The sequence below is a fragment of the Dermatophagoides pteronyssinus genome, unplaced genomic scaffold, assembly GCF_027571235.1.
Source record: "Dermatophagoides pteronyssinus isolate colony J.1.1.1.1 unplaced genomic scaffold, Derpt_VIB-CSIC_2022.12 sq0060, whole genome shotgun sequence".
NCBI classification, from domain to species: domain Eukaryota; kingdom Metazoa; phylum Arthropoda; class Arachnida; order Sarcoptiformes; family Pyroglyphidae; genus Dermatophagoides; species Dermatophagoides pteronyssinus.
The window spans coordinates 70,525-97,878 of NW_027461580.1; the positions used below are offsets into that span (position 1 = coordinate 70,525).

The window sequence follows — 27,354 nt, forward strand, 5'->3', positions numbered from 1 at the left end:
ATAACACTTTTTCTTTCTCTCGTTTATTGCCAACAAGACCGAACTGCGAAAAAAAAATTCAGCACACAGGATTTATAACCAGCACACTGTTGTAGCGCACACCAAATCATCACGCTGATGTGTTATGTTTATGCTCGATATTTTTTGTTTGTTTGTTTCAATTTTAATTTTTGTTTAAAAATTTTACCGATCTAATAAATAAATAATAATATTCGAAATTTAGGTAAGTTTAGAATGTTTCACTAATAATTTTTTTCATATTTTTATCATATTTTTTTTCATTTTTCGAAACACATGGCAAAAGTTTTTTTTATATTAAATACGAACATGATAATTTTGTCTGTTAATCAAATGCTGAGACCATCATCATCATCATTGTCATCATTTTGTTTACGATCATCATCGGAAGCACTCGTCACATTATTTGAAGGAAAGATATATATTGTTTAGGAATATTTTTTTTTGAACAAAATTCTTATTGATTGATTTGATAGTAGAGTACAAATTTTGTTTGTTTGTTTCTTTCATTGATTTCGCTATCGCTTTTCTATAAATTCATACACAACAGAAAAGAGGACAATATTTTTTTTTGCTGTTGCAGAACTAAAACTGAGCTCACAATATAAACAAATTAATAGAAGCAGAGGCTGATACAAAAAAAGAAAGAATGTCTAGTCCGGTAATCGAAACTGGTAGCCGGGACCGTAACCGGAACCGTAGAGAACGAAGCCGTGAAAGCAGACATCGATCATCATCGAATCGACATCATCGTAACCGTGATGATAGTCGTAAGCGTAGCCGAAGCCGTAGTCATAGCCGTAGCCGTAGTCGCGATCGAGATCGATCATATCATAGCAACAGTCAACGAGGTGCAAAACGATCATCTCGTTCTACGGAACCGGAGAATGAGTTCAGTACAAAAGGACAAGGCCCTCCTCGCATTGAGGGTATGATTTCGCTCAAAGTTGACAATATAACTCATAGAACCACTGTTAGTCAGTTGAAAAGACTTTTTTCTAGATATGGTGAATTGGGAGATATTTATGTACCCAGATATCCTGATTCTTATATGACACGTGGATTTGCATTTGTACGTTATTTTCGTAAACGAGATGCTGAAGAAGCGATGCGTAAACTTGATGGTGAACGTCTTGATGGCCGTGTTCTTAGTATACAAATGGCTAAATATGCCCGTCCAAATAGCCGACAACGTAAACGTGCTGAGAATCGTTCAAAACGTCGATCCAGATCGCCCTATCGGTAAGTAATGATCACTAATTTTAGCCCATCTTTATCAATTAATCTTTTATTATTAGAAGAAAAAGTCGTAGCCGCAGTCGTAGTCATGGCCGTGGTAGTCGACGATATAGCCGTTCGAAAAGTTCAACACCATCAAGACATCGATCACGTTCGGCTAGTTCAGCCGAATCAGATCGTAGTGAAAAAATATCGCCACCACGTGCACGTTCAAATTCAACGAGTGATGGTGAGAAAAGAAATAAAAATGATGATCACACTAGTTCACATGCATCAAGTGGTGATGAACGAAATCATCGAAATGATGACGGTAATGATGATCATCATAATGGTTCGGATAAAGAAACATCGAATGATAAAAATCGTAAACAACATCATGATTCGGATGATAATGATCGTAGTCGAGATTCGAATGAAGATTCAAATGAAGCTCGAAATAAAGATGATTACGATGATGATGAAAAACGATCAGAATCTAACAATAATAATGATGATGATGATGATGAAACCGATTGAATATAAAATTGATTCATTTTTTCTTTGAAATTTGCATTAATTACCCATATAAATCAACGTAATCTCTTTTTTTAAAATCATCAATAATCTATTTACTCATGTTTGAAATTTTGAATCATCACATCATCATTATGATCAATTAATTTGATTTAGTTAATGAATTTATATTTTTTTCCTTCTTCCCATTCATTCATTCATTCATTACTTACAAAATATAAACCAAACACACATCATCCAAACTTATAAAATCTTAAAATTTTCATTCAAATATTTTATTCTTCAAATGTATTGATTTTTTTTGTCATCATCTTTATTTTTTTCTCTCTATATATTATGATACTAGAATTGACTTTTGACAATAGTTGACATTTGAATATCCAATGGTACATCTGGCGATTAAAAAAAAATTTTTTTTTGAAAACATAACCAAATAAAAAGAAATTGCTTATTTTTTTTGTTGCTTACCTAAATCATAGATGGATGGTGCAACCATAAATATTCCACCTGTACCGACTATACAGGCTAATGTAAATATCCAAAGAAATAATCGATCCAATACCATTGATACATATTTCCAATCTTCTTGATTCTGGAAAAAAATTTTAGTTGATTTTTATTTTTGCTGAAATCATTTAAATCAAATATCAAAAATACATACACTTTTATATTCATCAGCATTATCAATATGATGAGCAATGAATATAGCATTCAATATGATTTGATCAATTTTTCTTGGATAACAATAATGTGGTTCACGTTGTTTCATCATCATCATCATCGATGAAGCCGGATGATTTGTAACCATTAAATTATCAAATGTTGAATCAATTGATTGATTCCAATCGATTGGTGGTGGTGGTGTTGGTGATTGTAATGTCATATTTTTTTTATTTTGTTGTTCAAGATTTAATTGTAATTGTTGTTGTGCATTTTTCTTTTCTGTATCCGGTAATTCTAGCTTGAATTGTGGTGATTTCATTAATAACCATCTTGGTAATGAATGCATAAATGTTTTTCGAATCCATGGTGACTATAAAATGAATAGATAATGGATTTTAAATCGTGAATTAAAAAAAAAAAATTGAAATTTCCTGCTTACCATTCTATGTGTAGATGGTGAACGAAAATGTATATTCATAACCAATATGGTAACAATAACAGATAGTGTTACCAATACCATTGTAAATATAAGATATTTACCAATCAATGGTATAACCAATGATGTTGATGGAATAATTTCAATTAGAACAAGAAGAAAAAAACTAAGTGATAAAAGAATGGATACTGAAAGTGTAACTTTTTCACCACTATCCGATGGCATATAGAATACAAGAATCGAAAGGCATGATATCGATACGCATGGAATAATTAAATTGATTGTATAGAATAATGTTTTTCGTCGTAATGTTATATTGAATGTAATATCGGGATAAAATTGTGGACAACAACTATATTTAATAACTTTACGTAATGCCGGTACATGCATTATATCCCATTCAACATTTAGATAAAATTCAGATAAATCGATACCATATTCCAACAGATCAGTACCATTACCTTCATTCAAATGAATTAGATCAACTTCATTACCACTGTATGTCCAGCTACCGAATTTCATTGTACATTCTTGATAATCGAATGGAAAATAATTTATATCAATATTACATGAACTTTTATAGATTGCCGGTGGATTCCATGTAACCAAACCATCATAATGCTATATAATTGAATAAAAATATTTTAATTTTAGTAATTTTTTTAGATCAACAACAATTTCACTTACAAGAATTGCTTTGGTCATGATGGTTATCTCATAATTACCATCACCATTATTGTACAATACAATATCTTTATATAATGAATGATAATCATTGATGAAAGCAAATCAAATTTTCAAAATTCAAAAAAATTCTACCTGGTAACCATAATTGTTCCGATGGTACATATAATTGTCTTACACCTCCATATTCTTCTGGATCCCATTTAAGTTTATGATCATACCATTCTTGTGTTACCCATACATTTGTAGTCATCATTTGATTTTTTAGATTCTATAATTGGAATATGAATGTTAGATTTAGCAACAACATGGTCATCTACAAAATCTACATACCACATCGATTAATTGAGTTAATTTCAATCCAAGTTTAACCTTCAAACTTTGTCTTTTTGGGTAAAGAAAAATGAAATGAATGAAAAAGGATTTTTACGAAAAAAAAATAACTTACGAATTATTACTAACAGGACGAACTAAACGATTATAGCTAGATAATAGATCATCATATAATCTTTTTGCATCTTTATTTAAAAAAATGATGTTTATTAACAAAGAAATTTACAGAGAAAATCAAATCACCTGAATTGGCATCAATGGGTCGGATAAAAATGTTGAGCAATAAAATGATTATGATATTTAGGTTTATAATGATGGTGGTGGTCAAATTTTTTCTTGACCAACAATTAAAAAATTTATCCATTTTGTTTCACACACTTGAATCGAATATTTACATTTCGTTGAAATGACCAAATGAGAGAGAGAGAGAGAGAGAAAGAAAAACTAATGAAGAATTTTTTCTTTTGGTTGTTATGGATCGATTGATATGATATATTAGGTGATTCGAAAAGTATTGTCGTATTTTTGTATAACATTTTTCATTTTTTCCTCAAAAATTTTTGGTGAATGTTTTTGAAATTTTTTCAACGCAGATTGGTTTTCTGATTATCAGACTTTAATTTGGTACCAAAATTTTATCAATTTCAACACCCAAAATTCCGCTAGGGGCGCTGAAAGTGACCCTTGTCAAAATCAAAATTTTGGCGTTTTTTGTTTTCGGCCCGCTGTGTCCGCAACAAGATTTTTCCAAAACTTTTGACCACTAAATGATAATCTCTCATGTCTTGGGACTTACCAAAAGTGGTTGTCGCAATCCTGCCGCAATGCGATCATTCCCAAAATCGGTCTGATTTCCGATCGGAATAAGAATGGTTGTTGTGCTTTTTGCCCTATACCATTGTGATTGACGAAAATTTTTTTTTCAAATTTTGAATTCAGATTAATTCAAGAGTTTTTTAAACCGAAAAAACCAACAAAAAATTCGGGTTGAGAAAAAAAATTCACAATTTTCTATGGTTGACAATTTGCAGTTACACAAGAGCATAGACAGCCATGCAATGCATACGACACGACATCCAGACAAGATGCATTTTTTGCTTGTCGTCTGAAAGTCGTGTCGTTTCCTGTGCATAGCAGTCTGTGCGCTTGCTGATCACCGGGAATTGTGAATTTTTTTCTCAACTCGAATTTGAATCAAAAAGATTGTCCAACGAATTTTGAACCATTAAATGATAATCTCTCATGTCTTAGGGTAAAAATTTTGCCGCTACACAATCATTAACGAAAGTGACCACAATTTGTCGTTACTGACAGCCATGCATAAACGGCAATGCACACGAAACGACACAACATCCAAACGACAAGAAAAAAATTCAAATGAAATGAAATGCGAGGAAATTTTTTTTCAAATCTTGAATTTGGATTAATTCAGGAGTTTTTTGAACCAAAAAAAACAACAAATGATTTGAGTTGAAAAAAATTCATGCATCTCGTCTGGATGTCGAGTCGTGTCGTATGCATTGCATGGCTGTCTTTGTTATTGTCACTAACTGCGAATTGTCGCTTATCAAAAATTGAGATTTTTTTTCAACTTGGGTTTTTTTGTTGATTTTTTTGGTTAAGAAAAACTCCTGAATTAATCCAAATTCAAGATTTGAAAAAAAAATCACAATTCTCGATGATCAACAAGAGCACAGAGTGCTATGCACTCGATACGACACGACTTTCAGACGACAAGAAAATGGATATCATTCTGGATGTCGTGTCGTGTCGTATGCATTGCATGGCTGTCTATGCTTTTGTCACTAACTGCGAATTGTCAAAAATTGGGATTTTTTTTCAACTCGGGTTTTTTGTTGATTTTTTTGGTTAAGAAAAACTCCTGAATTAATCCAAATTCAAGATTTGAAAAAATTCACAATTCTCGATGATCAACAAGCGCACAGACTGCTATGAACACGAAACGACACGACTTTCAGACGACAAGCAAAAATGCATATCCGTCAGGATGTCGTGTCGTTTCGTCTTCATAGCCACCATATGCATAGCATTGCCTATGGGCTTTCGGTAACGTCGAATGGTGATCATTTTTGTGAATGATCGCATTGCGGCAGGATTGCGACAACCACTTTTGATAAGTCCCAAGACATGAGAGATTATCATTTAGTGGTCAAAAGTTTTGGAAAAATCTTGTTGCGGACACAGCGGGCCGAAAACAAAAAACGCCAAAATTTTGATTTTGACAAGGGTCACTTTCAGCGCCCCTAGCGGAATTTTGGGTGTTGAAATTGATAAAATTTTGGTACCAAATTAAAGTCTGATAATCAGAAAACCAATCTGCGTTGAAAAATTTCAAAAACATTCACCAAAAATTTTTGAGGAAAAAATGAAAAATGTTATACAAAAATACGACAATACTTTCCGAATCACCTAATATATTAAACAAAAAACACTACTCTGCTGCTATATCAAATCGACCAACTATCAATGGATGCGGATATTGGATGTTAAAAACAGAAACATGCGCCCAAACATTTTTGGCTCGGGTTTAGAAATATATTCCGATAGCATCCTATATCTTTAAAACGATGTTATTATGGTTATTCAACAACAACAACAACAAAAAAGTTGATTTCAGTCGACTTACTTGAAATTATCTTCGGTTATTCTTCAAAAACCAAAATCATCATCAAAAAAAAAAATGATGTTAATTTCATTCGACCAATTCAAATTGTTAATGATGATGATGATGATATTCGTATGGCCATTAGATCAATTATTGGCAAATCCAGATGTATGTTATTGAAAAACTTTGGAAAAATTTTTGAATTTTTTACGTTGTTGAAAAAAAATAGGCAAAACGGTTATACGATGATTTGATTAATGGATACAATAGTATTATTAGACCATTGGTAAGTTTGATTTTTTTCCATAAAAATCTTACGACATTTTTTTTTCGTTGTTCAACCAAAGGGCAATAATTCGGATCGTTTAGTGGTAAAAATGGGTCTTCGATTATCACAATTAATAGATGTGGTAAGTCTTCAATTCATTCATTTGTTTTCCCATTAACAATAACAAATTATCTTCGAAACAAACAAAATTAGAATCTAAAAAATCAAATTATGACAACAAATGTATTTGTTGTACAAGAATGGATTGATTATAAATTAAAATGGGAACCAGAAGATTATGGTGGTGTAACTAAATTACATGTACCATCTGAACAAATTTGGTTACCAGGTAAATCTCATCAAAGAATTTGTTTTAACAAAAATTTTGATAACTTTTTTTTCAAAAATAGATATTGCCCTTTATAATAATGCTGATGGTGCATATGAAATACAAATTTTGACCAAAGCAATACTTCATTCGGATGGTCTTGTTATTTGGGTAAGTCAAAACTTTTCGATTATTATTTTCTATTGAACTAAATTTTTTGTTTGTTTCATTGAAGAAACCACCGGCAATCTATAAAAGTTCATGTGAAATTGATGTTGAATATTTTCCATTTGATGAACAAACTTGTTTTATGAAATTTGGTAGCTGGACATATGATGGTTATACGGTAAATTATGATTTTTGTCACAAAACAAAGAAAATTAAATTTTAAATTTTGAAAAATTCACAAAAAAAACAGATTGACCTAAGACATATACATGAAAAAAATGATGAACCAGTTGTTGAAATGGGTATGGATCTAAGTGGATTTTATCTAAGTGTTGAATGGGATATAATGGCTGTACCGGCACGTCGTAAAGTTATTTTCTATAGGTATTGGTTTTCTATTCATTTGATTTCCAAAAATTCAATTTTTAAAAGAAAATTTTCAATTTTTTTATTATAGCTGTTGCGATACACCATACATTGATATTACATTCAATATAACATTACGACGAAAAACATTATTCTATACATTCAATTTGATTATACCATGTGTTGCAATATCATGTTTATCAATTTTAGTATTTTATTTACCATCAGATAGTGGTGAGAAAGTAAGCCTTTCAATATCGATTATGTTATCATTGGTAGTGTTTTTTCTATTATTGGCCGAAATTATACCACCAACAAGTTTAACAGTACCATTACTTGGTCGTTATTTATTATTTACAATGATTTTGGTTACATTATCAAGTGTAGCAACAATAGCTGTATTGAATGTAAATTTTCGTTCACCATCAACACATCGTATGGCACCATGGGTTAAAAAAGTATTTATACAAATATTACCTAAATATCTTTGTATGCAAAGACCACCACAAGATTCTAATGGTGAAGATGATGATGATGAAGAATTGACTGAAGAACAACAACAACAACAAATGAATACAGATATGGAACAACAACAACAACGAAGACAACGTTATGATCAATATGATCAACAACAATATGGACCTATGATGGATGATTTTTATTCATTCGATAATAATTATCCATATTCATCAAAACAACAACAACAGCGACGAAGTAATAGCATAACCGAATCAATCGATTCAAATGAATTTACAATTATACCGGAAAAATGTAATGATAATCATCAACGAATAAGATTTTCACAACAACAACAACAACAACCATCACAACTATATCAACCAAATATAATAAATGATGAATTACAAGATGATGTACAAATAATAGCTGATCAAAGTAAATCAGATGATTCAATAAATTCCAATGAACAATATCCAACTATTAGTCCAAATCTGAAACGATTAACAACAAGAATTCAATTTTTATCACAACATAAACGTAATCTAGATAAATATTTACAGGTAAAATTTGAAATTTTTGTTTGTTGAAAAACATTTTTAAAAATCTTTGTCTTTTTCTTAGATCGAAGATGATTGGAAATTTGTTGCCATGGTATTGGATCGACTATTTCTTTGGATATTTACAATAAGCTGTATTAGTGGTGCTGCATTGATTATATTACGTGCACCAACATTGTATAGTTTTAGACAACCAATAGATATTCTTTATAGTAAAGTTGGTTCAAATCATTGAATAATTTATGGATAAGAGAAAAAACAAAAACCAAAAACAAAAATTCAAAAACAACAACATCAATAATTTGTTAATGAATATTGCTCAAAAAAAACTAACTAAATAATAATGTTTTCCGGATTAAAATCATTTCACCAGAAAAAAAACCTGGAAAAATCCTTATGTTTTTCAGTCATTTCATTTCATTCCTATCATCATCCAATACCCGATTTTATTGGAATTTTCATTGGAACATATATAATGTTCGCTCTCTCTCTTATTCCAAATCTATCTATCTATCTATACGACTAATAAACAATCTCGAGAGAGAAATTCTTGTACTTGAAATATACTTCTTTCTGTGTGATATACTCTTGAAATGACAATAATTTCTTTTGCTCTCTCTCTATATAAATTCTATAAAAATTGACAGCCAATGATGATCAAATAAGTAATAAGCCATTATCGTTAAAGTAGAAAAAAAAACTAATTTTGTATGATAAAAAGATTTTTCCATTATTATTATTATATAATGACTAATGGTTGAATCATTGAATGTAAGAGAGAGATGAAGAATTGGCCGTTATATGAATGGTCAAAAATATTCAGTATAAGATTTTTGTTGTTGTTGTTGTTATTGTTATTGACGAACCAATGCATCAAGTGTGATCATAATAGATATATGTCTATAATGATCAATAACGCATTATAGTTGTTTTTTTGGAATAATAATGGATCATCATTATCAAAAAAAAAAAAAAAAAAAACAGCAACTTTGCTGTCGTTTTCTTCCATCTACTCGATCATGTTTAGTATTATATAACATTGACAACAACAAAAACGAAAAACACTGTTTTTAGCCCCCCATTATAAGTCGAATATTCTGATTGTTGTTGTTGTTGTTATTCGACAGTGGAATCAAACAACAACAATCAGAATTGAACAGAATAATAATCAAATTTGGATTCTCATATTGCCCTTGGGCATATGACAACCAAACCAAACTAAACCCGAAAAAAAAATTCTAATGTCCAATTGATCATCACCAGAATAGTTATCTATAATTTTTTTTTTGTTCAAATCAAACAAACAAACGGATTGAAAATTTCAGAATGAACATTAGTGTTATCTCTACCACCACCAATATCCACTTCATCTAATTCACTATATACAAAAACTTTATCAAATACCGAAAAAAAAGATAGATAGTTGGATGCCCTATGTCAAAATCGGTGCCATCATTATATAATGAAATACGTTCGATAGGGGAACTTTTCTTTTTTTCTCCTTTTCAATAATAATGAATCTTGAACAACTTTATTATCACCCAAAAAAAAATTGGTCAATTACACTTATTTTCAAGTGGTCAACATCATCATTTAGTCGGTTATGAGGAAACAAAAATTCTATAGACAATCAACAACAACAAAAAAAACCTATCCTTATCGATACCCTTATTTGATTTGCGGGGGATAGGAGAATCTTCTCTTTTTATTCATCATTATTTTTTGACGCCTGACACATTCTTTCATTCATATAAACAGACTTGCCCTTACTGGTTTTTTTTCTTCTGCATTCTTTTCATATCCCATTGATTCTTTATTGATCACTATGATTCTTTCAATTGGTCTATTCATACAATCGACAATTTTGGCGCCTTCGAAAAAATCGAATTGTATGCTTGTTATTTGGGATGAAAAGATAAAATTATAGCCTTTTATTTCTATCTCTTGGGTGTTTTATTTTCTCTTGGAACATTGTTCACATCACAAACACACACTTAGGCTGACAATTGGTTTCAAATTGAGTCCAATGATGGATACACACACAGACACACAGTGGTTTCAATATGAAAAAGATCATGATGCAAAAGATAGAGATGCCATGCGAATCGGAAGCTTTGAATCTCTCTCTCTCTCTCTTTTGCTTTCAGTCAAATTAGCCAGTTGGTTGGTGAATTTGGAAAGCAACGAAATGAAACATATTAAAAGGCCTGTCGTGTCAATGTGTTGGTTTAGTTTTATTGAATGAATGAATGAATGAATGAATCCAACAGAGACCCGAATTGAATTTGAGCTGAATTGAACTGAATCAAGATGAAAAATTTCGAATAGTGTTAAATCGAATGGATGGTTGGTTGGTTGGTTGGTTGGATGAACGAAATTCATATTAAATATATAGAGAAAAGAGAATTAAGCCAAATGGGGGGTTAACATTACGAATCCTTGATCATGGAACACAAAGTATGGGGGTATGGGTGAGTGGCTTGCAATGAAAAACAGTTGAATCAGATAGAGTAGAGTCAAAAGTGCTTCATGGAATTTTTTTTTTTGAAGCAATCAAATTTGTCCCCGACCTCATCAATTGCCATCATCATCATCTCATCATCATCACAGTCATCATCATCTCTTAATATCAACCATTACCATCACACATTCATCCCCTTGTTTTCCCAACTCAATCTATACTTCAAGCATCATTTTATATCGGACGATGCAAAAAAAAAAATAGTGTCTGGTAAAGAAGTGAACTGAAATTCTGTATGGCTATGCATCTTTGTTGTTGTTGATTTACATTGTCAATAGCTGCTGCTGTTGTTGTTGTTGTTTGGCTAATCAGATTTCTTTCCATACATTTCTCTTTTAGCTTGTTGTTGTTGTTACTTTTGGATAAAATTTTTTTTTCGGGTTTACTTTGCTGTTGAAATACATCATACACATAGAAACACACAAGAATGCATGAATGGATAGAAACAGAATTTGAATGATTTCATTTTTTTTGCTGTTTCTGGTCGAAATCGCAGCTGATGTCGTCATCATGATTTTGATTTTCGTTTTTTGTTCAACAAAATATACACACTTGAATTTTGTATTCTTTTGTCTTTTATACAGAGAAATTCTTGGCTGTTTTCTAAGTACCTTACAAAAATTTCTAATTAAAAACATAATGATGATCCAATGAAATCAAACTATTCGTTTTTAAAAAAAATATTTTGTATTTACAAACCAGAAAAAGAATACTTATAGGGTAGATATGAGACAAGTTGTTGTTTGTTTCGGAAAAAATAGCCATGTCCAGAAGCCATTTCTTTCAATGGTTAAATCATATAATTTTAGCCTGTATTTGACAGGATTTTCAATCAAGAATGATGATCATAGTGCGCGTAAATTTGATACCATGGGACAAAATGAAGAAAAATATTTGAAATATTCTCGTATGTATGGAATATTCCTATTTTTTTTCTTCTAAATACACTAAATATACAACAACAACATGCATGCTGCATAGTTTCTTGTGTATATATCTTTCTCTCTATATAAATAGTGGATATATTAAAGAATCGGTGAACACACAACACAACATTCATTCATCCATCCATTCATCTAACCAAACTTAAACCCAGAACCCAAATACCCAACAACAACAACGACATATACACAAGGCCATTGAAAATATAATTTCATTTGGATTTCCATCATTATTACAAACATATATCACACACACAAAAACATACATCCAACAACAAAATACACAAACACACATCAAGTTTAATAAGCCAGGATTAAGATGAAGAAATGAATGAGTCGAATAATGGTGATGTTGATGTTGATGATGCTGCTGATGATGAAAGTAATGAAGCTAAAATGAAAGAATTTTTGGGTAAAAAGCTTGTTGTGTTGGGAAAAAAAACACACACACATCACACAAAATTATGGAATCTCACTATGGTTTCGAAACATTGAAATTGTTAAGAAGAGAAAAAACAGGAAATAGAATCTGGATCAACATGACTGGATTTTAGAAAATGGTTTTATAGAAATAATGAAAAAACAAAAAAAAAAAAAAAACAGAAACGAAAATTTTTTAAACAAAAAAAAAAAAATTGCCATAAGTTTTTTTTTTCTGTTGGATTTTCATTCGAATCTCTCGAAAAAACATTCGAAAAAAATGCCGATTTTAACACAAATCGGTCAATATATGATATACGAAGAAATTTAGGTTAAAATAGAATCGAATGAATCCTGTTCGATTTTATGAACGAAAAAAAAAATTACATCATCTTAGATTTTTCTTTTTGGATTTTTTCTACTTTTTTCTTCTTTTGTGTTTGTATTCATCTAATTCAAATCAAATTTTAACTAATATTTCGTTTTTTTGACCATTATCTTACCAGAAATCACTGGAAATTTTGTTTTTTCATGGTATTGTATCAAGTAAGTTCTAGTTTCGAAAAATTCTTCAAAACTTATCAATATAATTTGCCTTTTATTCGCCTATCATTTCCTGTTTTTATTCTCTTGTTCATTGATCTCAACTATAAAGCTGCTATAGTTCTGTAACATTTTGTTCCAGCTCAATTTGACAAATTATTATAGCCCGAAAAACAACTACTGACGACAAAAACTCATTGAAGCAGTATTATTCGTCAAAAATAGCATCATCATTCATCTATAGATGATCATAGTTATTAGATGAGAGAATAATTGGTCTGGCCAGTAGTTTTTCTTTTTCATTTATTTTTCGGTTCTGTTGTTCAACCAAACTTATCCAATACAGGAGCAAACGAACTTGCACATATGGTATACTTGCACATTAGGCAAAGAATTTTTGGAATTAGTAGTAAAAGATTTTCTCTTTTGACTACCCCCTATACTTCACTTCCTTCATCATCATCATTAGAACATTTTCATGATGAATCTATGAGTATAGGGAATGCAATTATAATAATAGTAGCATCATTTTTTTTCTGCTATATTCATTCATTTTGAAAACAAACAAAAAAAACGTTATGAAAATAGGGTCGAGCGAATGAAAATAGTGGATGCGCAGAATTCTTTTTTGAAAAGAATCAGCAACAACAGAAAATTGATGCGGCGCTTTGACCAACCACACACATTTACTTCCTATAGCAAGAATATTCTGTACAAGTTTGGTCACCGGTTCAAGCTTGTTCCTGTTTTTTATTTTTCACACTATAGTTGTGTGTATGTTATGTATGTTTGTGAAATATCGATTTTTTTTTCGTTCCACATCTTTCATCTAAACGACTACTACTATTATTTGTGAAAAAATAACCATCAGAAAGAAGAGAGAGAATTATATGGAATTTGATGTTTCGAAAGCATCATCGACAGGGTACCCGATTCTTTCAACGATCCAAAACGCATAACGTATATGTTTGTATCGTATACATTGATCATGTGAGAAGCATTCCTATGTGACTCTTTCGAACCAAACAAACAAAAAAAAAGCAAAAGAATTTTCCAAATTTACATTCCAAGTCAATAATAATAATAATAGCAACAAAGAGTACAACTTTTTTGCAATTTCAATTTCAACAAGAAGCAAAAAAAAACAAAATCTTGGTGATGTTTTTGAATTAGTTTGAAGATTCGTTCAATGATTGATTTGTTTGATGTCGACATAAAAAATTCTATTCGATTCATCAATGATGATGTTTAATTTGGCAAAACAAACAAAAGAATCGAAAGAATATTTTTTTTTTCAATTGTTTATTCATCATGTTTTTCATTGTTGTTTTGAATTTTTTTTTCAAATAATTTTTTATAGTGAATAAATGTTCAAATGTCATCATTATCATCATCATCATTATATTCGATGCATAGTCCATCAACACAATCGGATTATTCTAACTTTACGGGTAAAGTTTTTCAAATTTTTTTTGCTTTGCTTTTTAATTAATTTTTAAAAAAATTCAATTCAAATAGGTTCAATATCGAACGATATCTATACGGGATCATCAATAAATCGTTCAATTTATTCGAATCACATGATGGTATGATGTATTTTTTGTTTATTGTTTTTATTCTTTTGACGATTTCAATGGATTGAATATAATCAATTGAAAAAAAAATTTTTCTTTCAGGGTTCAAATTCATATGGACCAACATATCCATTACCATCACCATTTCGTATGGATTTAAATGATGATCCATATTCAAGCTCAACTACAAACATTCATTATGCAACTAATGGAAATGATGTTGTTACTACTGGTAGTAGTAGTGGTTTAGTTCCCATTGGGATAGGAAATGGAAATGGTATCTCATCAATACATCATTATACAGATAATCTAAATTTATCATCATCAATGGCTCAACATAATAATTCATCTCATAATAATGTTTCTATGCATCATTCACTTCATCATCATCAACATCAAACATATCCACATGATCATCGATTAGATAGTTTAGGACATTCACATCAATCATCATCATCATCACATCAAGATATCTATGCAAATTCATGTATACGAAACATTCAACCATTAGTTTCAAATAGCCTAACAACAATGACGAATAATAATAATCGTCATCAAATAACAACTACCATTGCAACAACAAAACATCCAACATCTTCAGGTTTAGATTATTGGCAATGTGATTCACAGCCATTACCTCCACCACCACCATCATCATCATCCTCATCACTTCCTATTCTTCCACCACCACAATCACCTCATCATTGTTATCCTACAAATGTAAATAATAATAAAATAACAGCAAATAATTCGAATCATTGGTCAAGATCATCACCATCCAATAATAGTACACCATCACCAATACAACCGATAGCAACATCAACATCATCATCAATATGTCCACCACCATTGCCGCCACAATCATCATCAATACCATCACATGCGTTTCATTCATCACCACATCAACATAATATTATTCCATCATCGGATTCTTCTTCTTCCTCTTCTTCATCATCAACTAGTGTTAAACAGTTTGCAAATCCTTCCTCTTCCGGTCATCTTCTTCAACAACATCAGCAGCAGCAGTCACAACAAGGATCAATGATGATGATGAATAATAATAATAGTGGGATAATAAATCCATTACAATCATTGCAAAAAATGGTTCAAATTGATTCATCCACTTCATCACCATCTGCATTATCACAATCATCTAATGGAAATGATCATCTACGTACAATACATCATCAACAACAATATGAAACGACATCAGTTCCTATGACGACTACACAACAACAACAATTGGGTGTTTGTCCATCATCCTCATCATTAGATGGTACGATTATAGATACAAGCCATACGATCAACAATTATCCAACCTATTATAATCTAGACCAGAATAGTATGTCCGAAACTCAAGAACATCCGCAATCTTCTTATAAAAGAACCAACAGCAATAATTCATCCATATCAGCTTCATCATCAATGATGATGATGGGAAAAGAATTTTCGCCATCTGCCAAAAATTTATCATCATCATCATCAACATCGAATTCACCACCACCACTAATTGTCGAAGTGAATAATAATAAACATTCGAATAAAAGAAATGGTAATCAAATTAGTAGAAAAAACAAAAATGTTTCCTTAGCTTCTAATATATTGGAAGATTGTGGATCACCGATTTGTAATCAAAAATTAGCAGATAAAACGACGACAAACATCGGTGGACCATCAGAAGTGATCTTACAAACCGATCAAACACATGATCATTCTAATCATTCATATCGATGTGGCTCAATCGAAACAACATCATCACGTGATTCAATTAAATCAAATGATTCCATCAATACAACTACGGATGGACAATCATCATCCGTTTATGGTGGTATGAGTATGAGTAGTAGTCAATGTTCGACACCAAATAATTGGAAATTAAACAATAACACTTGCAGCAGCAATAATCAACAGAAACAACAAATAGAATTTCGAAATTTTTCGAATTCGAATTCTATACAGACGCCAAAATCATCATGGTGGTCTGAAAATCCATCGTCAACTAGTTCGAATCGTTCATTCACACCCATGCTTGCTGATGGTAATCAATCCTCCTATAATAATAACAATAATTATCAAATGACACGATCAACATCTTCATCACAATCTTGGTCTAAACAGCAGCAAACAATATCCGGCCATCATCATCATCATCATCAAATGTTGCCATTTCAGATGTCCGGTTGTATACCGGATGGTATAATCAAAAAGAAACGTGGCCGACCATTTGGCAGTAAAAATCGTCGAAGTTTAGAACATGCTGCTGCTGTCGCGACTGTTTCAACATTAAATCCTAAAATAGTAACTGTAGATACAGCTGTCACCACAAATGCTTCCAATCAATTAATCGATTCAAATCGAACAAAAAAACGAAAATCATCGATGCTCATCGATATCGGCATCAATACAAATTTATCGTTTGATGTTCATGATGATTGGGATCATCATAATAATAATGATAAAAAGAATGATCAATTTGATTTTGAATCGAATGTACAACATCCATTACCATTGGCAAGTAAAAGGAAAAAGATAGTGGGCCCTGTTATTCGTATCGATAAATCAGATAATAAAACGAACAATTCACACGAAATTGATAGTTCGCGATATTCGATTGTGAATAATTCGCTCAAATCGATCAATAATGATTCGGAACAAAAATCAAAAAAATCATCATCAATATGGCTATCATCATTAAATCGTAGAAAAAATTTACAAATAAACAATCAGAATCATAATGACCAGAAATGGTACTGTATTCTATGTCAAAAACCACCAAATTATAAAGGATTAGGTGAACTATATGGTCCTTATTATATTCAAATGGATCAAAAATCACGAAGATTATTTTCAGATTTAAATGGCCATTCTGATAAGAATGATAATAATAATAATGATAAACATCATGAAAGACGATCATTACGTAAACGAACAGTCGAACAGCTTAACAATAATGATGAAATGGGTAATATAAAAGGCAATATTAATGAAATGACTGGACAATCAATCATTAATAATAAAATTGATCAACCAATGGAAGTATGGATACATGAAGATTGTATTGTATGGTCAAGTAGTGTATACGTTGAAGGAATGAAAATTCGAAATCTTGAACCGGCCATTATTGAATCATTTGATAATGTAAGTTATTAAGCATTGCTGAATCAAATGTCTTTGAATGAATTTTTTTTTGTTACGATTTAGATTTGTACCAAATGTAAACTACCTGGAGCAACATTAGGCTGTATATTTAAAAATTGTCAGATGTCACCATTACATTATCTATGCGCCAAGGAAAAAGGTAATTTGATTAGTCAATTTTTAGTCAAGCTTTTAACGAAAAATATTCATTTCGAATAGACTGTGATCTGGATGAAGAAAAATTCATTCTTAGTTGCTCAAAGCATAAGGTTTGTATAATTTAATTTTGATTCCTTTCATTTGATTCCAAATGAAATTTGATCGATATTTTTTTTATCATTTCCAGAAACGAAGAATAATAGATAAAGATTCTGAACCGAATGATAACCAACAACGATCTACAATAATCAATCAAGCTCAAGAGGATGGGGATAATAAAAATAATGCTGATAATAATGATGGTGATAATAATCGTCATCATTAATTAATTTGTTAATGAAAAAAAATCGACTTGATTTTGATTGTCAATTTGACTGAAAAAAAAATAGAAATGAAAAACCGTTATGATGACTATTTTTACCTAAATTCTATTTATACACAAACATCGAAAACATTACATTCCATTTTCAAAATGACAAATGTCAAATTTTTTTGTTCTCGTTTTGTTTCAACAAAAAAAAATCCATTCCAATAATTTCCAATTATCCCAAATGGCAAAAAACAAAACGAGGAACAAAAGAAAAAATAAAATTCATTGATTAATGTGATAAATAATTTTTTTTTACAAAGAAAAAATTGATGCTTAAAAATCCCACGATGATTGATCATCAAGGTGATTCAATCAATCGATTGATTTTTTGGCTGCTGTTGTCGAAATTTAATTAAATGACGTGTATTTTGTTAATATGGGGATGTACATGTTTGTGATGTGCATGACAACGACGTGGCCAATTCTTATTGGATATTTTTTTTTTCTTAGAATAATTTTTGAATGATAAGTAACCATCAAAATAACCATGAATTTATTTTTTCAACAATTTACTGTTTGTCTTTTGAAAATTTTGAATAATTATCATCATCATCATCATCATTAATCAACCGAAGATTTCTTTCAATTTTCCAATTATGGTCGTTAGGGGGCGCAATCATAATTCTTAATATCGATATTTTGTCAACCACTATGCATGTATATGATGTGTATGTATGTGTAAATGTTGTAGAACCAAAGGAAAAAAAACCAGCTACCACAATAGGCTTTTGATTGGCTTTTTAATGCCACGTTTCATAAGATACTTCTGTCTTTTTCTTGTTGGTTGATTTTTGAAATCAAAAAAAAAAAGAAAAAAAAAATCATTGATTCATTTAATTATATTGTGTTTGGGGTTAGGCTTTTTTTAAAAAACAAAATTTGATAGATAAAATTTTTTTTGTTGGCTTTCCGTTAAAAATTAGCGTGACAAAACAATTTTATTCAACCCAAAAAAAATCTGTCGTCATCATTTGTTGAATTATTCGGGAAGACTAAACAACGTCATCGTCATCATCATCATTTTGTTTTCATTTATCTTGTCGTTGTTGTCATTTTGTTTTTTTCACATTAATTAATTAATTAATTAATTGAATATCGTTTGGATCACGTTCCGAATAGACCTGAAAATGAAATATTTTATTTTAGCCATTGTTTTGGCTATAGTACAAACAACAACTGTCCATGGTTCAGTTGATGATATTGAACGTGAAGATAATGTTTTGGTTTTGACTAAAGAAAATTTTGATGATGCTATTGCTACGCCAGCTGTTCTTGTTGAATTCTGTATGTATTATTTTTAATAAAAATTGTATTTTTTTTCATTAAATTTAACTTTTTTTTAAAAAAATTTTAGATGCTCCATGGTGTGTTCATTGTAAATCATTGGCACCGGAATATGCCAAAGCAGCAACCGAATTAGCTGCTGAAAAATCTGAAATTCTTTTAGCCAAAGTTGATGCTACAAAAGAAACTGATCTCGCTGAAAATTATGATGTACGTGGTTATCCTACATTGAAATTTTTCCGTAATGGAAAACCAACCGAATATAATGGTGAACGTACAGCCGAAGGTATTATTAAATGGTTGAAGAAAAAGACCGGTCCACCAGCTCAAGATCTCCAAACAGTTGAAGATGCCGAAAAATTTCGTGATAGCCAAGAAGTTGTTGTCATTGGTTATTTTTCCGATAAAGATAGTGCAAATGCAAAAATTTATTTAGATGTAGCAGCTGAAAATGATGCCATTCCATTTGCATTGATAACGGATAAATCGATTGCCGAATCATTAGCCATCACTGGTGATAATGAACGTGTTGTATTATTTAAAAAATTCGATGAAAATCGTAATGATTTTGATGGTGAATATAGTGTTGAAAATCTCAAATTATTTATCGCTGCTAATTCATTACCATTGGCCGTTGAATTTAATCATGATGTAAGTTTAATTGAAAATTTTTCTTTTTTAAAATTGAAAATAACCTTTTCATACATATGTAATGTAGACTGCAAAGAAAATTTTTGGTGGTGAAATCAAATCACATTTACTTTTATTCATCAGTCAAAAAGATAGTGATTATGAGAAAAAAATTGAAACATATCGTTCAGCTGCCAAAGAATATAAGGGAAAAGTTTTATTCGTCATATTGAATTCGGATGATGATGAACATGAAAAGATAATGGAATTTTTCGGCATTCAAAAAGAACAAGTACCATCAATGCGTTTGATTCGATTGGAAGATGAAATGACTAAATTTAAACCAGAATCAAATGAATTTACTGAACAATCAATCAAAGATTTTGTTTCAGGTGTTTTATCTGGAAAAATTAAGGTAAATAAGCATAAAGATTTCGAATTTTTTTAATGATTTTCTATTTTTTACTCTTTTAAAGCAACATTTACTTTCACAAGAATTACCCGAAGATTGGGATAAAAATCCAGTAAAAATTCTTGTATCAGATAATTTTGATTCGGTTGCATTTGATAAATCGAAAGATGTTTTAGTTGAATTTTATGCACCATGGTGTGGACATTGTAAAAATCTTGCACCAGTATATGAACAATTAGGTGAAAAATATAAAGATAATTCAAATGTTTTGATTACGAAAATGGATGCTACAGCTAATGAGCTTGAACATACAAAAATTGCATCATATCCAACATTTAAACTTTATAAACGTGATACAAATGAGGTTTGAATTCTTTAATTGATTATTATTATTATTTTGTCTTATGAAAAAATCTTTAAACTCTTATTTTAGGTAATTGAATATAACGGTGAACGTACTTTGGAAGGCATTTCAAAATTTATCGAATCAGGCGGTGATTATGGCCGTGCTGCTCCAGATTCGGTACAAGTATCGTTCAATTTACATTACTAAGATTTTTTTTTCTTTTTTCTTTTCGTTTTCCCTCCTTTTCCCTATGAACAAAAAAAAAAATCCAATTCCCAATTTAAATTATGAATGATTTTTATATAATCATTAATGATCATGAACCAATCAAATGAACCAAGATTGTCGATTTTAATGGTGAAAGAACATTACAAGGACTTATGGAATTTATTGAATCTGGTGGTAGTAAAGGTGCTAGTCCACCACTTGAGGTTAGATCTTTCTAAAAAGATTATGAAAAAAAAAAACAAAAATGCATTCTTTCTAAATGTGTCGTTGTCTGTCTGTCTATGTGATGTTTCTTTTATCCGAGTGAACAAAACCAAAAAAAATCGGCTTCAATCTATGGGCTTTAACATGATTTGTTTTTTTTTTTGAAATTTTTTTTAAATTCAATTATTAATGCAATTTATTTTATTTCTTTATTTTTTTCGATGATATAGGAAGTTGTCGAAGAAGAAGAATTGGATAAAGAAAATCTCAAAGATGAGCTATAAGCAAAATGAATCGGGATAAAAAATCATCAGTTTTTAATGAAAAATGGTGTCTTCTTTTTTTTTCATCTTTTGTATACAGACATTTATATACTAATGAATAAAATAAAATGATTATGATGGTGAAAATGATTTTTTGTTTTTGTTTTTATTGTCGAAATATATTCGGTTATTTTATTTTAAATTCGATGAATTTTTGTTTGTTAGTTTGGTAGATTAGCGAGATGATGCGGAACTTGATCGTGATGAACGACGGCGACGGTTATCACGTACAGGTGGTGGTGGTGTACGGCTACGGCTACGTGTTCGTCGTCGTGATGGATGTGGTGGTGGCGGTGATCTTCGTCGGATACGATTTGGTGGTGAATTTGGTCGCCATCCAGGATTTCTACCACCACCTCCTCCTCGATTAGCTTGTGGAATGTGACCTCGTACTTTTTGTAGATCGATTTTTGCCGCACTAATTTCTTGGCCATCAATCTGGCCACCATCCATATATTTTACGGCTTTGACTGCATCATCAGGGTTTTCAAACTCAACGTAAGCGAAACCGCGATTTAAATGGCTATGCATACGATCCATTGGTAAATCAACGTTGATAACTTTACCAAAAGCGCTGAATATTTCATGCAAATGATCTCGATTGACATTACGGGTTAGACGTCCTATGTAAAGTCGAGTAAAAGATGCTGATGGTGGTATTGGTGATGGGCCACGTTTTTTCAATGATGCTGGTGGTGGTGCACCACGTCGATCACGCGGTGAATCACCACGATCACGATGATAACGACGACGATATCCTGAACTTTTAGAACTGGATGAATGTGATGAACGTGAAGAAGCGGATCGTGAACTTGAACTACGACTTGATGATCCACTTGAACTTGATCGCGATGAAGCGGAACTACTACGTGAACGGCTTCTTGAACTAATTGATTAGATAATAGTAAATCAAACAAAGAACAAAGAAAAAATCAAACTTACCTGCCACTTGATCGTGAACTACTTCGACTTCGTTTTCGATCTTTGATTCCATCTTTTGATTCTTTAACAGCGGTCGTACTACCCCTGTAAACAATAATAAAAAAAAATTAATTAAAACATTGAATAATTTTTAAACAAATTCTACAAACATGATGATTAAGTTTAAATTGAAAATTGGATCCAAAAAAATGACAATTGAAATAATCAATTCGATTCGATCGATGCCGCTTTTGTGTGATCACATGAAAACTCGATTATGAGACATTCATAAAGATTGTATTGCGGTTTTTATAGAAAAAAAGAATTTGATTTAAATTTTAAATATTCTAATTTCATCATCGATTTCATCATGAACATCGAACATGGTCTTAATTGTTTTCGTATCACATTTTTTAATATTGATTCATACATAACAAAACCTGATCTTATATTAGATGAAACATATTCCAGTTATCGTAAGCGTAATATTAATCTGGCTACCGTTGTTCGGGTGTTTGGTACAACCGATGATGGAATATCCACTTGTGTTCATATTCATCAACATTTTCCTCATCTTTCAATTCGTCGTAATGATCTGATCGAATGTTATCATCCCAATGCATCGGAAAAAGATGATACAGCTATCATTGATTTATTTATCAAAGATTTAGAGAATTCATTAAGTCAATTTGTAGATTCTCGATCAAAAGATGAAATACAAATTATCAATGTTGAAACTTTTGATTCGTTTTCATTCTATGGATATCATGAAAAGCCGGAAACATTTTATCGAATTTATTTCACTACCTATTGGATGGCTAATCAAGCGAAAAATTCTCTTGAATCTGGTGTAATTAATAGCTATAAATTTGTTTGTTATGATTTTCTTGAATTTCTTCTTCAATTCTATATCGATCGAAGTATCTATCTGAATACGTTAACATTTAAACAGATTACTTTTCGTAAACATCGATATCCGAATGTCTATGAAGATATTGATCGTATTCGTGATCGACAATTCAATACGGTTTCCAAGATTTTATTCTATAATGATCTAAACATATCAACTACATGTCAATTTGAATGTGATGCATTGGCTGAAGATATTATGATTGTTGAACGTAATCCATTGTTTCCATCAAATGAACTATTCAATCCATCGATGCCAGGTATTATTAGCCTATGGAACCGACAATTTCAACGATCATCAGAAGAAGAATTTCAATCACTGTTGAATGTATTGCAAAGTAGAAATTCAATTCAATATAGTAGTCATCAATTTCAATTGAAAAGACATCATATATTCGATATAAATACAAATATTCCACAATTGGATGGTCAAGTAGATTCTGAAGATGATAGCCAATCATTATTATGTCAATTTAATGGTAAACAAATTCATTTGGATAGAACAAAATTTCGTAAAGGCATTGTGCTGGCATCACGTTTAAATCCACGATCAAATAATTTTACAAAATCGAAATCGATTGATGATATTTTAAGAAATATTCCATTCACAATCGAACGTTCAAATTTGATCATTTCAAATGTTATGACCAAATGGAAAATGTTCGAATCGATTGAAAGAAAAATCAATTCATTCAATCGCACTGTGGATTATCTGGAAAAATTACCATCACGTTTAAAAAATTTTCAGCCATCGAATTCATTGCAATACTTTATTCAATTTGAATCGACAAGTAATCCATTAAAATTACGTTTTAGAAACGATTGCAGTACACCATTAATCGTGTGTAGTCCTCAGGTTCAAAAACGAAGGAATCCATTCGAAAAGAAACCATCCATTCAGAATATTCATTTGGATAATTTTATTGAAGAAAATAATCTGAAAATGATGGCTAGTAGTTTGTGTACAACCACAATAAATTCAAGTTTAATGGATGATTCGAATCAATTTGAAATGACAAAAATAAATGAATCATTTCGATCAAATCATATTGAATGGATTCAATGTTCACATTTGACAATAATGTCTATGGAATTACATGCACGTATACGTTTAAATCTAACACCGGATCCAAATTATGACCCAATACAAATGATTATGTTCACTTTACATCGAGAATTACTTGATGATTCATCATCAGTTAAAAAACCATACATGGTTGTCATAATTGTGAATCCGAATGCTAAAAATATGGAATATAATTTAAAATTAAAAAATCGATTACTTATTATTGATTATGTACCAACTGAAGTGGATTTATTTCTTCATTTTTCACGTTATGTTCAACAATCTGATCCGGATATTATTCTTGGATATGTAGTCGATACTCAATCCTGGGGTTATCTCCTACAACGTGCAATTGTACTTGGTTTTCAAATTGGTCCAATGTTTTCACGAGTAATCAATACAGTTCAATCAAAACATAATTCTGCTGGTGGCTTAAATGAATCACCCGAATTAGTCGGACGTATTGTTCTAAATACATGGCGTCTATTACGACATGAATTGGCTTTACGATCATATACGTTTGAAAATGTTTATCATCATCTATTTCATGTGAAGATACCAAAATTATCTAATCAATTAATAGGACAGCTATGGCAAACTGGATTCATGACCGGAAACAATGAATTATCACGTCATTTAATTCTGGAATATTATCTTCAACGAACTCTTGGTTCAATGCGTATAATGAATCATCTGAATTATATACGTCGTGTTTTTGATCTTTCCTGTGCATTTGGTATGCCATTTTTCGATGTTATTGAACGAGGATCACAATTTCGTGTCGAATCAATGTTGTTACCGTTATGTAGTCAGGCAAATTATCTGCCCATACGTTTTTCTAAACATTTTATTCGTCGTCAACGTGCACCACAATATGTACCGTTAATATATGAACCGGATATTCGAATCCATCTAGAACCTGTTGCTGTACTTGATTTTCAATCACTTTATCCATCGGTAATTATTGCACATAATTATTGTTATAGCACCTGTTTGGGTCGACTACAAAATATAATCAGGTAGGTTTATTCATACATTGAATTAAATTCATTGTGATTTTTTTTTCAATAATAACAGCGGTGATGATACATTTGGATGTTACAAACTTCAAAATCAAAAGCAAATATTTGATAGATTATCGGATGATCAGATTCATATATCAGAAAATGGAATTGTATTTGTTCGAAGAAATGTTCGACAAGGAATATTACCAAAAATGTTGGAAGAAATTCTTAACACACGTATTTTAATTAAACGAGAATTGAAAAATGTTGATCGAAAATTAGCCAATCCTGAATTATCTCGATCAGAACGTAAACGATTAAAAGCGTTACGTAATGAATTAGATAATTCACAATTAGCAATGAAATTAATTTCAAATGTTACCTATGGTTATACATCGGCCAATTTTACTGGTCGTATGCCTTGTATTGAAATAGCCGATTCGATTGTATCGAAAGGAAGGCAAACATTAGAGGAAGTTATAACATTCATCAATCGATGGGGCCAAACAAATGGTTCGAAAGTTAAAGTAATCTATGGTGATACTGATTCGGTATTCATATCATTTCCGGGTCATTCCTTAGCCACAGCATTTGAAATAACAAATTTTTTCCTAACCGAAATTAATCGTCGACAACCTTATCCTATTTGTTTGAAATTGGAAAAAATTTATCAACCTTGTATTATAATGGCAAAGAAACGTTATTGTGGCTATGCATTTGATTCAGCTACTGATCAGGCACGATTAGATTCGAAAGGTATTGAAACAATTCGTCGTGATGGATGTCCATTAACAGGCAAAATAATGGAACAATGTATTCGCATTTTATTCGATTCAAATGGTAATGTTGAATCATTGAAACCATATATTCAACATCAATTTGATCGAATCCTATGTGGTCGCATTGGTCAATTATCGGATTTTATTTTTGCACGACAATTTGCTGGATTCAATAATTATTGTAATGGTGATGTAATACCGGCTTGCATTATTGCTCGAAAACGAATACAAATTGATCCACGTGATGAACCAAAATTTAAGGAACGTGTCGGTTTTGTTGTTATCGATGATAATGATTCAAATGAAAAACGCAGAGTTGCCGATCTAGTTCGACAACCATTCGATTTATTGGCTGATGATACACTTCGATTAAATGGTGATTATTATATAAAAAGTGCAATCATCGCGCCAATGATTCGAGTATTAGATTCGATATTTCGACAATCACAGAAATGTCTTAACAATTGGTATGAAGAATGTCGAATACGAAATAAACAAAATCGACAAAACATTATTATTGGTCAACAATTAATGCGACAATTACAGCAAAATGATCAAGAATTCAATATATTGAATGATTTTTGGCAAAATCAACAACGATCAAATTTGAAGAACGATTATTCGGAACCATTAATTCGAATAATGCATTCATTACGAAACATTCAATTTAAATTGAAACGAATCGAACAAGAATGTTGTGATTGTTTACAATTTGATTGGAAACTTATTTTTCATTCATCAAAACATCCTTGCAAAATGGATAATTGTCGAACATTATATCGTTATCATCAAACTAAACGTGATTTTAATTATCTGTGGTTCCTTCAGCAAGCTTTATTGATCAAATCCAAAATGTCTTGATCTGAATCTAATAAAATAAATTTTTATTGAAAATTTTTTTTTTTGTATATAATCATTAAGCAT

The 27,354-nt window shown here is 30.9% G+C and overlaps 7 protein-coding genes across 11 annotated transcripts; 5 read left to right on the top strand and 2 right to left on the bottom strand.

The window, feature by feature from the left end:
- The first annotated feature begins 84 nt into the window (after positions 1-84).
- LOC113797179 (uncharacterized) lies at positions 85-2,048 on the top strand. Of its 2 annotated transcripts, none has more exons than XM_027347519.2 (3): positions 85-223; positions 305-1,260; positions 1,317-2,048. In XM_027347519.2, exons 2-3 carry the CDS (start codon positions 668-670, stop codon positions 1,771-1,773), a joined length of 1,050 nt encoding a protein of 349 aa, XP_027203320.2. In that variant the 5' UTR covers positions 85-223; positions 305-667; the 3' UTR covers positions 1,774-2,048. The 2 variants fall into 2 exon arrangements, with proteins under 2 accessions (XP_027203320.2, XP_075680369.1); XM_075824254.1 differs by lacking the exon at positions 85-223 and having other exon boundaries at positions 804-947; positions 997-1,260.
- LOC113797176 (acetylcholine receptor subunit beta-like 2) lies at positions 1,840-6,652 on the bottom strand. Its single transcript, XM_075824250.1, has 11 exons — positions 6,534-6,652; positions 6,343-6,464; positions 4,130-4,330; positions 4,002-4,071; positions 3,887-3,938; positions 3,689-3,824; positions 3,557-3,621; positions 2,873-3,490; positions 2,432-2,803; positions 2,239-2,362; positions 1,840-2,162 (listed from the first exon to the last, which is right to left on the bottom strand). Exons 3-11 carry the CDS (start codon positions 4,248-4,250, stop codon positions 2,113-2,115), a joined length of 1,608 nt encoding a protein of 535 aa, XP_075680365.1. The 5' UTR covers positions 4,251-4,330; positions 6,343-6,464; positions 6,534-6,652; the 3' UTR covers positions 1,840-2,112.
- Positions 6,545-8,936, top strand: LOC113797175 (acetylcholine receptor subunit alpha-like 1). The gene is made up of 9 exons (XM_027347514.2): positions 6,545-6,680; positions 6,742-6,798; positions 6,860-6,922; positions 6,994-7,129; positions 7,191-7,279; positions 7,344-7,454; positions 7,527-7,660; positions 7,734-8,661; positions 8,723-8,936. The coding sequence occupies exons 1-9, from the start codon at positions 6,588-6,590 to the stop codon at positions 8,891-8,893; spliced, it is 1,782 nt and encodes a 593-aa protein (XP_027203315.2). The 5' UTR covers positions 6,545-6,587; the 3' UTR covers positions 8,894-8,936.
- Positions 8,937-13,002: 4,066 nt separating this feature from the next.
- Positions 13,003-18,434, top strand: LOC113797171 (uncharacterized). 3 transcript variants are annotated; one of them, XM_075824245.1, is made up of 7 exons: positions 13,003-13,086; positions 14,444-14,534; positions 14,602-14,669; positions 14,760-17,795; positions 17,859-17,955; positions 18,015-18,064; positions 18,142-18,434. In XM_075824245.1, the coding sequence occupies exons 2-7, from the start codon at positions 14,459-14,461 to the stop codon at positions 18,277-18,279; spliced, it is 3,465 nt and encodes a 1,154-aa protein (XP_075680360.1). In that variant the 5' UTR covers positions 13,003-13,086; positions 14,444-14,458; the 3' UTR covers positions 18,280-18,434. The 3 variants fall into 3 exon arrangements, with proteins under 3 accessions (XP_075680360.1, XP_027203312.2, XP_027203311.2); XM_027347511.2 differs by lacking the exon at positions 13,003-13,086 and having other exon boundaries at positions 14,323-14,534; positions 14,760-15,933; positions 15,991-17,795; XM_027347510.2 differs by lacking the exon at positions 13,003-13,086 and having other exon boundaries at positions 14,326-14,534.
- Positions 18,435-19,123: 689 nt separating this feature from the next.
- On the top strand, positions 19,124-21,838 carry Pdi (protein disulfide isomerase). Of its 2 annotated transcripts, none has more exons than XM_027347524.2 (6): positions 19,124-19,608; positions 19,679-20,259; positions 20,327-20,653; positions 20,715-21,014; positions 21,084-21,173; positions 21,659-21,838. In XM_027347524.2, exons 1-6 carry the CDS (start codon positions 19,452-19,454, stop codon positions 21,710-21,712), a joined length of 1,509 nt encoding a protein of 502 aa, XP_027203325.1. In that variant the 5' UTR covers positions 19,124-19,451; the 3' UTR covers positions 21,713-21,838. The 2 variants fall into 2 exon arrangements, with proteins under 2 accessions (XP_027203325.1, XP_027203324.1); XM_027347523.2 differs by lacking the exon at positions 21,084-21,173 and adding an exon at positions 21,338-21,427 and having other exon boundaries at positions 19,128-19,608.
- Positions 21,824-22,977, bottom strand: LOC113797185 (uncharacterized). Its single transcript, XM_027347525.2, has 3 exons — positions 22,843-22,977; positions 22,694-22,777; positions 21,824-22,637 (listed from the first exon to the last, which is right to left on the bottom strand). Coding segments are annotated over exons 1-3 (798 nt in total). The 5' UTR covers positions 22,845-22,977; the 3' UTR covers positions 21,824-21,925.
- A 65-nt stretch (positions 22,978-23,042) lies between these two features.
- PolZ1 (DNA polymerase zeta catalytic subunit) lies at positions 23,043-27,291 on the top strand. The gene is made up of 2 exons (XM_027340500.2): positions 23,043-25,666; positions 25,725-27,291. The coding sequence occupies exons 1-2, from the start codon at positions 23,043-23,045 to the stop codon at positions 27,289-27,291; spliced, it is 4,191 nt and encodes a 1,396-aa protein (XP_027196301.2).
- Positions 27,292-27,354: the final 63 nt, after the last annotated feature.